We start from the raw sequence: 15,720 nt of genomic DNA, 5'->3' as shown, positions 1-15,720 counted from the left end.
TGTAACAGTAACAGTAACAGTAACAGTCAGACCTGTGCCAGAGGTCATATATATCTAATCACTCGCCAAATGTTTACAACACATTTTAACTTAACTTAGTCAATGGGGGAACAAAGCAAAACTGAGGTCTCCTCTACTCCACAGGATGAGATAATTGACCGTGAGAACCAGTGGACTAAGCTGAACAACCGGGCCAAGCGGCTGCAGGACCTGAACCAGAATGTCCCCATCTCTCTGGTGGAGAGGCTGGTGCAGAGGAACAAGGACGGCATTGAGGAGGCCAAAAAACTAGCTGTGGAGGGAAGACGCAAGCTGGACAGCTTTAAGGCAAACCAGGTACATTAAGCTTGTGATGTTTTGGCAACTTGGCACTTTATGCTCATTTGACTGCAGATAGAAGATGGACATGCTACAAAGGCAGAGTTTGAATTACTGGCAGTGTTTTTTTCTCTGCTGTTGAAATTCTTTAACCTTTAGCACACAGACTAGCAGCTGTTTGGCTTTACTTGTATTGGTGACGGGGTTAGGCAGCAGGGAGAAGGTTAAAGATTTGTTGTCATGTACATGACGGTAATTTTGACATATGTCCTTGTAGGACTTTGGCCGCCGTAACTTGGACCCTCTTCAGAAGTGGCTGGACAAGGAGGAACGACTGCTGAAAGCCCAGTATGATCTGCAGATGGACATATATAGCAAGAAGGCACAAAGAGACAAATTTGAGGTATGTAGTCTTCCATTCACTCCATTCAAAATTGACCGAACGCTAGATTCAAATTCGAAAAATTGATTCATCTTTGACCTTTTGGGATGGTTTTTCCTGTAGAATTGTTAATTGCAGATTATGATAAAACTTCACATTTGACCTGATCTTTTTCCTGCAGAGTTTCGCCAATGAGATTGCTTCCCACCGCTGGAAGTTTGATGAGGTGAACTCCAAGGCTAGGGAGGTGAACCTCAGCCAGAACCCAGAGCTTGTCAGGCAGCTGGAACAGATCAATGACCGCTACAGCGCACTGAAGATAGAATGTGACGTAAGTATGATATGGGTATACTTCACTCTTACGTTTATGACATAGGTCCGAATCTGTTGACAGGATATTAGATATATGCACCGTCAAGACATAGATTTGTATGATAAAAAAAACAATTGGTCTGCAGGTTACAGTTTCCAATAGTTTGAAGTCAGCTGAACAGTTCTTAAGTCTTTTAGAATTGTTTTTAAGGTTTGAGTTATTCAGCACTGGTATTCGTGGGAATTTGCTTCTATCAATGACAAATCTACTTTCCTGGTCTGACTAATAGGACATAACAAAGAAGTGCGAGGAGCATGTGGTGGACCACGGCCAGTACGATGAGTTTTACGACGAGGCCTCCGAGTGGCTGAGGCAGCAGAGGGAGAAGCTGAAGGAAGCTCAGCGGCCCACAACAGACTGGAAGGAACTGGAGGAGCATCATGCTAACATCAATGTGAGACCAATTTTGTAATCATTTGGTACATCAATGCAGAAAATGAGAAGACCAATTGCTAATGACAGGTTTTCTTATTTTTTATATGATTTGTACAAGGGTTGGCCAAAACTGTGATCATGAATATATTGATATTACAACATCATATCATCATTTATGTTTTTACCTCCCTACTTGATTGTCAGTTGAATTATGTGATTATAACAAATGTGATAAATGGATGTGGCCATTTAATGACCACAAAGACAGGTTTACTGTACAATAACTTACTTATGGTACATATTACTCCATCATTGGACATCTGATGTCATATATCTAATGCCTAATTAGAATAGAGCTCTCATCATCATCATGTTGATCGGCTTGCCCGGACTAGAGAGAATAGAATAGAGCTCTCATGTGTTTATATTCAACAATTAGCTCCTCATGCTGACCAAGAAGAGAGGAGAAATCAAGATAAATAACACCTCGGAGAAGGCTGACGTCACCATGGACAACACATCATCTGACGGCAAGCCAATCATCATCGAGCAAGTGGAATCTCTTCGCCACGACTTCGGACTCTACCAGGAAGAGCTGAATGCAGCCAAGCAGAATGTGGAGGGACAACTGGAGGTATGACCAGTAGTAGTTTATAGAGAGCTGTTTTCTGCATGGCCCTTAAACTTTAAATTCTTTTTCAGTTCTCAAGGTTTAGTTATATTTCCATTTTAGTTTTGGTGAGAATGACATGTATAAGAGAAACATACATGTAGCATGCAGTACATTTTTTTTGTATACTGCATGCCTTGGATTTTTATTGCACATGCATCATTTCTGACCAATTCAAGGTAGCCGTTCCATCTGTTAGAGTAACTTTAAGGAACAATTAACTTTTTTGTTTATTGAACGTCACTAGTCTGCATGTTTCTCAACCTTGTGCACACAGTCACCTTTTGTCACCTCTGTTGCAGGGTTTAATCCATTGTCTTTCTTGAATTCTCAACTATAAAGTACTAGCCAAGGGATCTTTGCAAACAAATATAGTCACATAGGTTCCCAAGTCTAATAAGCTTGCCCACATACAGTAGTTAACTGAGTGTAATGCCTTACTAACAAAGACCAGTAGGGTGCAAGGGGTTCCAGGATGCCTCAATACTCATCAAATTTATTGTAATCAATCTACATGTAGCATGTTTGTTTAATGATTTGTTACGTTCTTTGGTGCATGTTCGTTCTGTGCATGTTGTGATGAACCGTCTGCATGTCTGTATGTGTATTATTGTCTTTATGTCGTCTCATGTAAATTGTTATGATCTTAAGTTCTCTCCTCCTCCGCTTATTAATCTTTATAACCTTTTACTGAACAAACTCACAGTGTATCATACAGTAACATCCCTAACATTGCACCGTAAATGTCACTGTCATGTTCACAACATCAATTTTTGTTTTTCATCAATAGATCAGCCTTATTGCTATATTTTGGGCAGACATTTTCACCTGGAATGTCACCATTTGGTGCCAAGATTCACAGTGGTGCTATTCACCAAAGAACATAATCTTCACTGCACTTGAGTCATCATTGTCCAGTTTCAAAACTAGCAGATGGTTTTGTTACACCAGTATGCTCCATTTTGTTCCTTTTTATTGGCTCTGTTGCCAGATCAGTGCATGTGGCCACTTTGAAATTTCAATTTACTTATTTTTCTCAGGAATACTGTAAATGTTGAGATTTTATTTTTGAATTAGCAGACCTCAAGACCTCTTACTGTCAAAGCAATTAGCACCTTGAATATGTGATTGGTATAATTTCTACAGTAACTGCACTTGTTTTTAACTGCAAACTTGGAACAGCTCAAAAACCTTTCCCCTCCTGCGGCGAAATTAAGTCCCAGTGAAAATACATAAATTTATGGTTACTGTCTTTTTTCCGTTGAGTTCAATGCAGTGAGTCTCCAACTTGTCAAATTACTATGATCATAATTGACAATCTACAAGGTGGCTGTAAAGATCTTCCACCCAGCCTACTGTATGGCTGCATACCCAGGCTATAACTGGTCCCAAAAAACCCAGACCTGGTCTGAGTTCAAACTTGGCCCCCAGTGTGTCTGAAGCTCCAGTGAATGTGTCTGCATGTGGTGGTTTTCTTTGTGTTGTTTTCTGACTTATACCGTCCTCCCCTGAACCAACCCCAGGGAATGAAGCGAGAGATCAACCGCTCTAAACTTGACAGGAGTTTAGAGATTGAGCAGGTACTGGTGAAACCTTATCGTTTTCTGGTGGTGCTTTGTATATCCCTGGGTTATGGCTGCCTGAGTGATGTCTGTGTTTGTGTCATTCCCCTAGATGTTGCCTATTGGTTGACAATGTTTAAACCCAATAACACTGCACTAACAAGCACAACTGTATCCTTTATTGTTCTGTGTTGTCTCATGTATGTGTCACTTTTGTTTTGTCATTAACCCTGACGTTTTTCCACTCACACAGAGACTTGATCAAAACCTATCCCAGCAGTCAATCAGTACCTACCAGTACTCCCAGACTACCAAAACTGTCTATGGCTCCCAGACCATTGGCGGTGCTGGCGGTGGTACTGCCCAGGGCACTGGCAGTGGATACAGTGGTGGTATCTCCCAGAGCACTGGCACTGGATACAGTGGTATCACCCAGGGCACTGGCACTGGATACGGTGGTGGTATCTCACAGAGCACTGGCACTGGATACAGTGGTGGTATCTCCAAGGGCACTGGCAGTGGATACATCTCCCAGACCACTAGTACTAGTACTAGTGGTGCTGGTGGTGGTGGCTTCGGAGGAGGCCTCGGAGGAGGTTCCAACATTAACCAGTTTCTGGGTGGAGGATCCACTGCTGTCTTTGACATGTCAATCAGCAATGCCAAGAGTTCTGTCACCAAGGACGTTGGGGTTCAGCCTAGTCCAGGCCGTCAGGTGGACACCATTGCTAACTACTTCTAACACAATCTGATGTCCTTTGTGTTTCTTCTCTTGACTAGCATGATCCTCAGCTGGATCTGTAGCCCCTCTGCAAGCTGGTAAAATTTGTGTTGTGCAAGCTTTCTGTGGTGATTGTAGTGTTCCTCTCAGTTTGTTGAACTCACTAATATTCCATTATTCCTCACAAACTGTGCAAAATTGCTGCCTTTTCTACGAACTCAATGTGCTTGTTTGCAATTTCCAAATAGTTGTAGTTGCAATTTCAGTTATCTTGTTGGCATTTAGTTACTCTGCAGCTCTTTAGAGCTACTATTAGTATTGCATTTTGTAGGTGCAGTACTCTAACTTTTGCTGGTTTTGGATTAGCACAGTTGTCTTCCTGTTTGTGTTAGGCTGGCTTGGCATGTTGCATCTGAATAATTTTCTTATTAATCATATCATACAGAAGCTACAAGCCTATGCACTTTGCATATTAATCTTTACCTTTCAGCTTTTTTTTCACTTACTTTCAGCTCTATTGTGATTTCACAAACTTACATTAATTTTGATACCTGTTGTTTATGAAATAGAAATTATGTAATTCTATGTAGCTATCTTAGTAATTGTAAATATAGAGTAGCTGAGTTATTACTTAGTAGACTGTTAATTCATGGGAACCCTAGTCATCCATACCATCATGGTGGGTATTGCATCTATTTATGGTGCAGGTGTTAAATACATGTACATCACAGCTGTGCTCATCAAATTTTCCTTTGAGTTATATGAATTATGATACTAAAATTGCATAGAATGTAAAGTAGATGGGATTGCTACTAAAATGCATGCAGTGACTCTCTAACTTAAAGGACCTTAAAGTTATTTCTGACTTTTTGTGTTATGTACATGTGGTGTTCTGTTAGACACTCAACAAAAGGCTTCATAGTGCTTCATGTACATGTACACACTTAGAAAATCTGATCATGTCAACTTTAATATGGTGGTGTTGGTCCATTTGTTTTTGGATGACTAAGGTTTCCCCTGTGTGTCTCTGCACAGTTCCACTCTACTACCCTGAAATTAATGGCACCTTTAAAGCGTACACCCTCGCAGAGGGCTGGCCGTCGAGTCCATAGGCTCTCATTAACAAGTGACCACCCTGTGCATGGTAATCTAACCCTCCCTTCCAACAAAAGATGTGATCACAGAGATGTGGACATGTTTCAGAATTATGTCTTATCACAGGTTGCTTGTGGCTTACCAAATAGATAACGTCTCGAATAATATCAACTGCATGAAAATTAATTCATTTTGGTATTTGATACAGTTCAGAGCTAAAACTTTGTTCCGACAGAAAAAGTTTGGGCATCAGATTTCTCAGAATTCAAGTGACCAGTCTCAGATGTGACATGATACATACATGTGACATTAGCAGTTGGTCAAAAGTGCCAAACTTTATTGTGTTGGAACAAGGTTTTAGTTCTGTACAATGGCACCATCTGTTGTCATCAATTGCAAAAGTTTTGCTTGTATCAAAGTGGCTGCTATTGTTGATGAGTAGAGTACCATCTCTGAGATCACTGTTGAACCCCATCTGTTCTCTTAAAGAAATTCTTTAACTCTCGTTTGCCAATCATTTTTATAACTAACTGTGTTTTGTTCATTTACTAAAAGTATTTGCAGAATTGAGTCTGTGTGATAGAATAACACAATAACAATGGTTTGTTAAGACCTCAAAGCCTGCGTTCAATTAATTCCATGCACCTTGTAGATTCCAAATAGATGTGTTTTCACACTTCAATCTTATGATCCTTTGATGTGCTTTAGGAAGAATATCAAAATATTGAAAAATACCACCTTTGTACCAGAAAGTCTGCAATGTCCCATTTTATGTCCCCCACAGAGGATCAGCACCTCGACGGAGACCAACACTGACGACCTGCGCAGGAAGGTTGGCGACAAAGTGTTCCAGGAGATCGTGCTTCAGCCGGGCGAGCGCAGGACCTTTGGCAGCGGCGACAATGTTGTTCACTACCACAACAGCCAATCTGAACCCATCACGGTGAAAATCAACTACCTTGTCAACTATTACGAGTGACGCAGGGGGCAGGGTTACCCAACCACCCCAGGGATTTTCAACCCAATGTTAACTAAATACCATATATTTTGCATTTAGTCATTTATAAGTCAGCTCTTAGTACCTTTTATTGTAGGATCTCTTTAAGTGATAAATGTTTATATTCTAAATCACTGGTTGTGAAGAGCTATCTGGTACATAGCATATATATTTACACAGCTTTCACTAGAATGAAATACAGCCAAATTGTAAATTAGGGTGATGGCAGTGCTGGAATTGGACAATAATAATATGCTAATTGTTTAAGAATGGATGACTTGCTGGGCACTGTGATGCAATGAACAATTAAGTAAGACTCACACATGCAGTAAGATGTAACTGCTTCACATTAATGCTAGAAAATGGATGAAATTTTTAATGGTTTCAGGTTGGAATATTTAGGTTTTTGTTGACAAAATCTTTGGCATTGTATTGATTTCTGAATTTATCATGATAAAGGATAAAAGACCATGTATGGACAGAAACAATACCACACTTGTTCTGAGGAAAGAGAATCTGATAAGATGGAATGTAGGGAGTTTTTTCAAGCAAGCAGGCTCATGCTGATTGCATTGGGGTCTTTATGAAATGAAGCTATCATCATCTGATTATAAAAACGTTTATAGTTTATTTTTATTTGTAGAATGGACATCCAATATAGGTGTGGCTATTAAGTCTAAATCTAGCAAAAAAATGTTAGGTTACATGTATGCTAGGTTAGGTTAGAATATGTAACTGTTATTAGTTGTTGAGAAAAAACACTAACATTACTAACGTTACATGTATAGTCATTGATGAACGTGGACGCATAAGGTAGAAAAGGTGCAGAAGAAGAGCCTATTCATAGAAAGATTTTATACTTGCAACAGCAAGCGATTTGCAACTGCAAGCGATTTCTGCAGAAAAATTATAATCATAGCCAGCAGATGCCTTATATCAGCTATCATGATAGTGCACATGTTGATGGTGTTGTTGTTGTTGTTGTTAAGTTTGCTTATACGGGATGTTAACTCTATTCTGACACCATAGGGCACAGTTTGCGCCTTTGAGATTCTATGTTATGGAACGTTTGAAGGTGTTTATGGGGAGAGAACCATTTTGTAGTGTTGGAAAGTCTGTTCGTATATGTTTAAGTGGGTTATTGGTGCAGGATGAAATGATACTATAGTGTTGAAAACCAATAAAGATGCATCTTAGTCATGCCAATGTGTTTCCTACATTCTTCATTGATGAAAAGAGTCAACATATACACTTTTAAACTTTTTAAAATCTGAGTCTATATTGAATGATTGATAAAGACAGTTCAAAAAGATTATACAAGGACATCCCAGACAAAAAAGTGCATCTGAATAATTTTCTGAGCAAAATATCTAAAATATCCTTCCACAGCAATGTAAGATACCACTATTAAAGTATTTTTTTTTAGATTTTGCATCCGAAAGATAATTCGTTGGACCAAATTTATTGTTGTTTACTGTAAGTCAAAATCCTAAAATCATATTATAGGCAACTTTAAGCTGTCTCAGTTTTGTACCTGTAAGTACAGACAGCTTTTTCCAATAGGAGGTAGGTGATCTTTGAAAATGTGTCTGTGGGATCAGTTTCACATGGACATGTTTGTGTTCAGATTGTGGTCAACAACCGTGTATGTTTGTATAAATGGTGTGTTCAGCACCATGGTCATGTTTGAGTACAGATTGTGTGGTGGACTAGGGCGCTGTGTGTTTGTGTAGATGGTGTGTTCAGCACCATGGACATGTTTGTTTGCAGATTGTGTGGTGGACTAGGGTGCTGTATGTTTGTGTAAGTGGCGTGTTCAGCACCATGGACAGGTGTGAGCACAGATTGTGTTGTGCACAAGTGACCTGTATGTTTGTGTAGATGGTGTGTTCAGCACCATGGACATATTTGTTTGCAGATTGTGTGGTGGACTAGGGTGCTGTATGTTTGTGTAAGTGGTGTGTTCAGCAGCATGGACATGTTTGTTTGCAGATTGTGTGGTGGACTAGGGTGCTGTGTGTTTGTGTAGCGTGTTCAGCACCATGGACAGGTGTGAGTACAGATTGTGTTGTGCACAAGTGACCTGTATGTTTGTGTAGATAATAACGGAACAAATGACAAATTTGTGTTGAGATCGTGTTGTACACCTGAGTGTTTTTTAGATGGCCTGTGTTCAGCACCATGGACAGGTTTCAGTACAGATTTTCTACATCAGTGACCTATGTGTGTAGATGGTGTTTTCTGTTTTGCTACCTCCACGAATGTGTTTCTCGATATTTGTTGTGAGCATAACTAATGGGTGGATTGTGAAGATATTTGATATGTGGATAGGTCTTGAGAAGACGAAGGCCAAGGTCTATATGGGCCCCATGGTTCCTTTCCTTGGTACTGCAGCAGGTCTTTTGTTATTTTCAAACTTTTGTCCTTGACATGCCAGGGTTTCGATTTTTCGGTGGAACATATCAGGAAGAATCAGTGTAACTTCAAGCCCCCCAGAATTTTTTGTTGAATTTTGTAGAGCTAGGTGACTTACAGAAACACAGCTTAAATTAACAGTTCACGACATAGCCGGCGCACTGAACAGTAAAACAATTGGTGGATCTAGTATAGTAATACGCCAATTCACCAAAGCTGTCGAACAAAGTCCCACATAGGAGACTCATCTCAAAACTGGAGTACTATGTACTATGGAATTCAAGGCACTTCACTAAGTTGGTTAACGACTTTCTTGACCAATAGAGAGCATACTGTAGTGGTACAATGTAAAGCTCCAGATCGACTTGACCAGCGTAGGGGTGCCATTCCTCTTGTACATAAACGACTTGCCATATCAGCTTGATTCAAATGTGAGGTTCGCCAAAAATAATTACTCAAGCAACTGGATAAGATTTGAAAACAGTCGGACGTTTCAGACAGCATCCGCTATCCTTCGTCAGTGACTAATGAAGGATCTGGTAGAACTAGGTTTTATACCAAAACTCTGAATAGATATGTTAAAGAATGGAAGACAATTTCAGATGGTTCAATAGGATAGTAAGTTAAGACAAGTTCAACAAAGCTCTCAAAACTTTCTGACCAGTCCAAGAAACCACGCAAGTTCAAACCTTTGACAGACAGAAACAAGGTCACATAACCATTCCGTACGTCCGATGAGTGTCGGAAAAACTCAGACGAATCTTCCAAAACTTCAACATTGCCACTAACTTCAAACCTCACTCAACTCTCAGGCAAAAACTGGTCCATCCAAAAGACCGACCTGACAAAGCCATCAAAGCCAATGTCATCTACAAACTGAAATGTGAGGAACCCAGCTGCAATAACATGTGCACTGGGGAGACTAGTTGGCCACTAAGACGAAGGTACAACGAACACTGCAGAAAGAGCGGAAACAGATATTCCTTGGCCATTTACCACCACCTACCACACAACCAGGGACATTCATTCAATCTAGAATCTACAAATATCCTAGACCGCGATCACTGTTGGTTTGGACCGGGAGTTAGAGAAGCAATATAAGTTCATTCACGAATGTACAATCCCGCCCTCAACAGAAAAGGTGGGTCTCCGCGTTGAACATTCAGGCACTTGGGGAAAACGCACCCCCCCCCAAGACAAACATTTAGCTCCTTAAACAACAGGAGCTAATTGATTGCATGCAACCTTGTCTTACCTTACTATCCTATTGAACCATCTGAAATTGTCTTCCCTTCATTAACATATCTATTCAGAGTTTTGGTATAAAACCGAGTTCTACCAGATCCTTCTTTAGTCACTGACGAAAGATAGCAGATGCTATCTGAAGCGTCTGACTGTTTCAAAATCTTATCCAGTTGCTTGAGTAATTATTTTTGGCGTATCTTATTACTTGGGTGTCTATTAACCTCCATCAACAAATGTGAGGCTATTTGTCGATGTCAGCCTGTTGTGTATAGAGTTGTCAACACAATGGTTCTCAACTTTTTGCAAGAAGATCTGAACACCTTCGAAAAATGGCAAAGCAGATGGCTCATGTAGTTTAATCCCGAAAAAGTCTACACCATGCGCATAACAGACAAACGAGCCCCAAATGTTTTGTAACCATTTATCAGTTCAATGAGCAGCAACAACAAGACTGGCAACTAGAGTTCAACAACCTCATTCCTTCGCCAAATGGTTTTAACCTTTGTGACTGACGCCTTATGAGTGTTTCTCATTGATTATACAAAAAAAGTCCTCATTTGCATGAAACATATCAGTTGATCCTCTTATCCACCAAAATAACATAAGTTGTCCAAAGTATGACAGCCCATTCCAGCATTTTATCATCAATTTTGCAAATGAGCTCCTCATTAGCATAATTTGTATTCAACAATGTTCACATTCACATAACTTCCAGATACCAAGTATAAAATTGCTGCCATTTGCCAGTATGGAACTAAAATAGTTTCTTATTAATCATGCAAATTAGGTCTTCATTTTCATATTTTTATCAACATTCCTCTTTTCATCAGTTACAAATGCCACGTGAGTAATTAGTACTATCATTGAATGCTCCGGGTTCATAAAATGATAATCTGATTTGCATAATTCCCATTTGGTTATACCAAGCATCCCTTAAGCTATCTACATACCAAAAATCATGATGATATGTCAGCCCCATATTAGGTTATAGTATGTTATTATTGATGATGCAAATGAGGCATTCTTTTGCATAGTTGATTTATAGCAATATTTCTCTCCTTGTCAGTTATATATGCCACATGTTTGAGAGCCCTGTCGTGAAAAACAGCGGACCTATAAACGTTCCTTATTGCAAATGATACACTGATCAGCATAATAAGTATCTAATTACTTAAGTCATCACTCAAGCTATCTGCATTTAAAAAAATCATGACCATCCATGATCTCCTTCTTGTCAATGAGTTATTCTCTTTCAAAGTCTGAAGCAAAACCTGCTCCTGCAGGTACAAACCTACACCACTTACACGTTCAGAACACGAGATATCAAAACAAGAAGTTCCGCTGCAGTACCGTTACAAACCGCTATGGGCCCCAAATCTAATAATTTTCAGGTCTAATCAAGACCTACCCATATACCAAATATCAAGACAATCCATCTTCTTGAGTTATGCTGCTCATCCATACACATACATATACATATACATATACATACACATACATACACACAAATGCTACCAAAAAAATACCCTTAGCGAATGTAATTATGAACGAAAATCGGTTGAGTCTCTTAAAAGAGATATCGCGTTTTTTTCAATATCTGTTGAGTTGTATTACTGTGTAGTTACATTAGAAAAAGGGTGGGTGATAGTGGTTGATTCTCAATGCTTCTTTTGACACGCCTACCAGTTTTCATTGTCCTAGAAAATGAGAGGACAATTAGAAAAGGGCGTTGTAACCATGTGTGCTATCAATGTAGGCTTCCAAATATATGAAGTAGCTTACACCTGTATCTATACACTCAGCCGATTAAAGGAGCATACATTTTGTACCAACCTTTGAAATATGGCCTACAATGCCAACAAACTAGTCCATAGACAAGCTGAAGGACTTAAAATAATGTCCTTGACCCATCGAACGCTCAGCGAATTGCACGTGGCATTCCAGAATAGGGTACCATCGTTTTATCGAACAACCGTCTCCATGGCGAAGCTTCCATTGTTTAGAGGTAGTGTGTTGTAGAACACGTCATCTATCCCGACTGTTACAGTGTTGCCAACAAACAATCTGCGCCGTCAGTTAGTAGAAGAAGAGGCGTGATCTTGTGTTGGGAGCGCTTGACTTTCAGCCACACACTGGACTCCAAATCTGCCACAACTAGCATCATCATGTCGGAAGTTGGGGATACAGTTCTGTTCTATATCAGTGATGAGGACGACTACAGTCCAAAGGCGGAAGCACAAGGTAAGATAAGTATTAAAGTTTTCACTTCAGTTTAAAGAGATACTCCGTGCCCCTGGACAGTTTCTCTCACTTTGCTTTGCGGCCACACTGAGACTTCCTTAGTCAGGTGAACTTAATTCGTGTAATACATTATTTCAATGTATCTATTTGATATGCAATTATCTGTAAATTTGCTGACATAATGTGTAGATTTTCTTTTATTTCTACTTTGTTTATCGTGCGTTGTATTGTTGTTTCACTGCATTGCACGGTTTTCATAGCTTCATTACTTTCGGCAGCCATACATGGTATGTTCTTTCAAATAGGTTACGATTATTCTAGTTCTGTTACCCAACATTGTTTCCTACCATAGCCACCCCTCAGCTGCCCAGATTTTACAGAAATTATTCTACCAAGAAAGGAATTTCAATGCTTTAAAGCATTGTGTTTACTTGTCTAGTGCCCCCTAGAGACTTGAAAGTAAGACAGGGTTGACCTAGAGATGTAACGACGGTTAATTCAAACCCTTCCCGTGGATGGGGGAGAGGACTTTGAAAACAAGAAGACTCTCAGATTCATCGTTAGAGGATTAGTTCATCACATAGACCGGGATTGTGGAGGGGGTGAGGTTCGGATTGGATAGTCTGTTATGTTCATGTTGATCAAAGAAGCGCATTGTCAAAATGCACAATTGAAATTCGAAAAACTACGACACAACTGTACCAGTATTTGAAAGAGAGAACACACGTGTACACCAGCATATGTGATTTTATTTGTTTCTAGTAATCAAATGTATAAAGTTTCCTATTCTTTCTGCTTTGTGTTTGCCGTAGATTCTGATAATGAGGACAGTGGGACCCAGACGTTGTACACGGTGGACGACATAGAAGAAGGGTTGCGACTGTTTGAAAGAGAACGTCATGGTGAGGTTACAGACCAACCGAAGTTTCCCGGCAGTAAAGGTCTGGAACCGATCTTAGAAATGGTGACCAAAGACGCACCTGTCGAAGAGAAGTTAGAAGCGCCGCCTAACGACACAGATCGTCTGTACACCATCGAAGACATCCTGGAGGCTCTGGAGACGGAAGACGGACACTTGTCATTGAAAAACAAACAGGAGAAGGGTATCAGTCGCAGAACGGAGGAGTCTAAGAAAACCGTCAAGGCGATGAGAGACGGCTGCAGAAAACGCATGAAGGAAGAGGAACGTCGCATTCGGAAGCGGACATGGCGGAAATATAGTCTGAATTCCCTGAATAGCGACAAGATGTCCGCTGCACTTTCAGGAGAGAAACAAGGACTTGTGGACAAGCAAGACGACAAGGAGAATTTATCTGACAGGCTTCCACAGCTCGATGGAGATAAGCAGGAACCGATGACTGAGTCTGACGACAAGAAGGTTAATCCTGTATCGGATGCTCAGAAGAAGCTGGTTAACAAATCAGCAGCATCACCTGTTCATAAGGGCATGGGTGACGTGTCGGAGTCTCTGATCAGCGCAACGCACTCTATCGTGAACAACGGTCACAGATATGTACCACAAGCACATAGCGAGTATCCAGAAATGAAAGGCAAACGTGCACATGGCAATGGCAATGGCATCAGACCATCGACGCCACTTTGCAAGCTCGCGGGCACATCGACGGAAAGTTCCGATGTTAGATTGACCACGGATGGGGTACCCTGCAACGACGGAAGAGTGATGGATTCAGACTCACACAATTGTTTGAGCTTGGAAGAGAATGACAGATCTGGACATGATCAAACCAAGAGCAAAGCGAACTTGAATTCTAGAGGCAAGGTTCGACGGCTTTTCGTCAGTGTTAGAAGGGTTTGCAGACGACTTTGCTGTATCTCTGATACAAGCGGTTCAGAGGAATGACATTTTTTTAGTGACAATCTTAAATCCATCGACAATGTTGAATCGAATGTGTACTGGAATAAAGGTTTAGAAAATTGAATTCAATTTGCACAGAATTAAAGGTTAAAGTTAAAGTTAAATTGAACGTGTATTGGGTTAAAAGTTGAGAAAATTGAATTCAATGGGCACAAAGTTAAAAGTATCTCCGCATGTTCCCGACAAGCCATTGAAGCTCTGCGAGCTTTCCAGGATCACACGTCTTTTGATAATTCACAAATATGATGATGAATTAATGTATTTGCCATTAATGTTGACAAATACTTCCAGTATCTAACCCAAGATGGTTTTTGTTTTATAAAATGTGTTTTCTTCAGATGGTGTGTGGAGTCTCTCCCTTGTATCTAGAATGCCGCTCAAGTTAACTTTGAATATTACAAAAATACATCAATCGATTTTCCTCTATGTCACGGTTCTCAGTTCATATGTCCTGAAGCGCCATTGTGAAAAGCACTGCCCACATGTTGATAAAAAAATCCCAGCTTGTCACTGTGTCCGTATGGTGCTGTCCTCGTATATAGGTGTCCTCGTATATATGATTTGATTTATTAGGCTTTATAAAAGGACATACAGCCAGGACCGCCCAACTAGCCAGAGGCTATTTCAAAGATCTAGCCTTGGGAACTGAACAATATACAATATACAATAAGAACGGTTAGTTCATTTGCCTAAATCAAATACTTCGTTGAGGTATGAGGTCTTGGAACTCTTGTTCGCAGATTGTGTTGTGCACCAGTGTCCTGTATGTGTGTGTAGATGGTGTGTTCAGCACCAAAGACATGTTTGTGTACAGATTGTATTGCGTCCTGTATTTTTGTGTAGATGGTGTGTTCGGCACCAATGATATGTTTGTGTACAGATTGTATTTCGTATCAGTGTCCTGTATTTTTGTGTAGATGGTGTGTTCGGCACCAATGATATGTTTGTGTACAGATTGTATTTCGTATCAGTGTCCTGTATTTTTGTGTAGATGGTGTGTTCGGCACCAATGATATGTTTGTGTACAGATTGTATTGTGTATCAGTGTCCTGTATTTTTGTGTAGATGGTGTGTTCAGCACCAAGGACATGTTTGTGTACAGATTGTATTGTGCACCAGTGTCCTGTATTTTTGTGTAGATGGTGTGTTCAGCACCAAGGACATGTTTGTGTACAGATTGTATTGTGCACCAGTGTCCCGTATTTTTGTGTAGATGGTGTGTTCACCACCAAGGACATGTTTGTGTACAGATTGTATTGTGCACCAGTGTCCCGTATTTTTGTGTAGATAGTGTGTTCACCACCAAGGACATGTTTGTGTACAGATTGTATTGTGCACCAGTGCCCCGTATTTTTGTGTAGATGGTGTGTTCACCACCATGGACATGTTTGTGTACAGATTGTATTGTGTATCAGTGTCCTATATTTTGTGTAGATGGTGTGTTCACCAC

At 40.2% G+C, this 15,720-nt stretch overlaps 2 protein-coding genes across 51 annotated transcripts in view; both read left to right on the top strand.

Annotated features, from left to right (window-relative positions):
* LOC136432262 (muscle-specific protein 300 kDa-like) overlaps nucleotides 1–7,699 on the top strand; it is a 55,152-nt gene extending 47,453 nt beyond the window's left edge. For all 50 annotated transcript variants that reach the window (XM_066423361.1, XM_066423364.1, XM_066423363.1 and 47 more), the window contains 8 exons: nucleotides 145–336; nucleotides 596–721; nucleotides 882–1,031; nucleotides 1,303–1,467; nucleotides 1,888–2,082; nucleotides 3,642–3,698; nucleotides 3,934–4,395; nucleotides 6,281–7,699. In XM_066423361.1, the coding sequence (XP_066279458.1) occupies nucleotides 145–336; nucleotides 596–721; nucleotides 882–1,031; nucleotides 1,303–1,467; nucleotides 1,888–2,082; nucleotides 3,642–3,698; nucleotides 3,934–4,395; nucleotides 6,281–6,475 (1,542 nt within the window). In that variant the 3' untranslated portion in view covers nucleotides 6,476–7,699. The remainder of the gene's footprint in view (nucleotides 1–144; nucleotides 337–595; nucleotides 722–881; nucleotides 1,032–1,302; nucleotides 1,468–1,887; nucleotides 2,083–3,641; nucleotides 3,699–3,933; nucleotides 4,396–6,280) is intronic.
* Nucleotides 7,700–11,329: 3,630 nt separating this feature from the next.
* Nucleotides 11,330–14,607, top strand: LOC136432090 (uncharacterized). The gene is made up of 2 exons (XM_066423108.1): nucleotides 11,330–12,394; nucleotides 13,207–14,607. Exons 1-2 carry the CDS (start codon nucleotides 12,319–12,321, stop codon nucleotides 14,253–14,255), a joined length of 1,125 nt encoding a protein of 374 aa, XP_066279205.1. The 5' UTR covers nucleotides 11,330–12,318; the 3' UTR covers nucleotides 14,256–14,607.
* Nucleotides 14,608–15,720: the final 1,113 nt, after the last annotated feature.

Source organism: Branchiostoma lanceolatum, chromosome 4 (genome assembly GCF_035083965.1).
Source record: "Branchiostoma lanceolatum isolate klBraLanc5 chromosome 4, klBraLanc5.hap2, whole genome shotgun sequence".
In the NCBI taxonomy this organism is placed as follows: domain Eukaryota; kingdom Metazoa; phylum Chordata; class Leptocardii; order Amphioxiformes; family Branchiostomatidae; genus Branchiostoma; species Branchiostoma lanceolatum.
This window is presented reverse-complemented; position numbering and strand designations above follow the sequence as displayed.

Excerpts from the sequence above, each read along its gene's own strand:
- LOC136432090 (XM_066423108.1), top strand. The coding sequence starts at position 12,319 with ATGTCGGAAGTTGGGGATACAGTTCTGTTCTATATCAGTGATGAGGAC. Across the intron at positions 12,395-13,206 it reads TCCAAAGGCGGAAGCACAAG|ATTCTGATAATGAGGACAGT; the intron begins GTAAGATAAGTA and ends TGTTTGCCGTAG.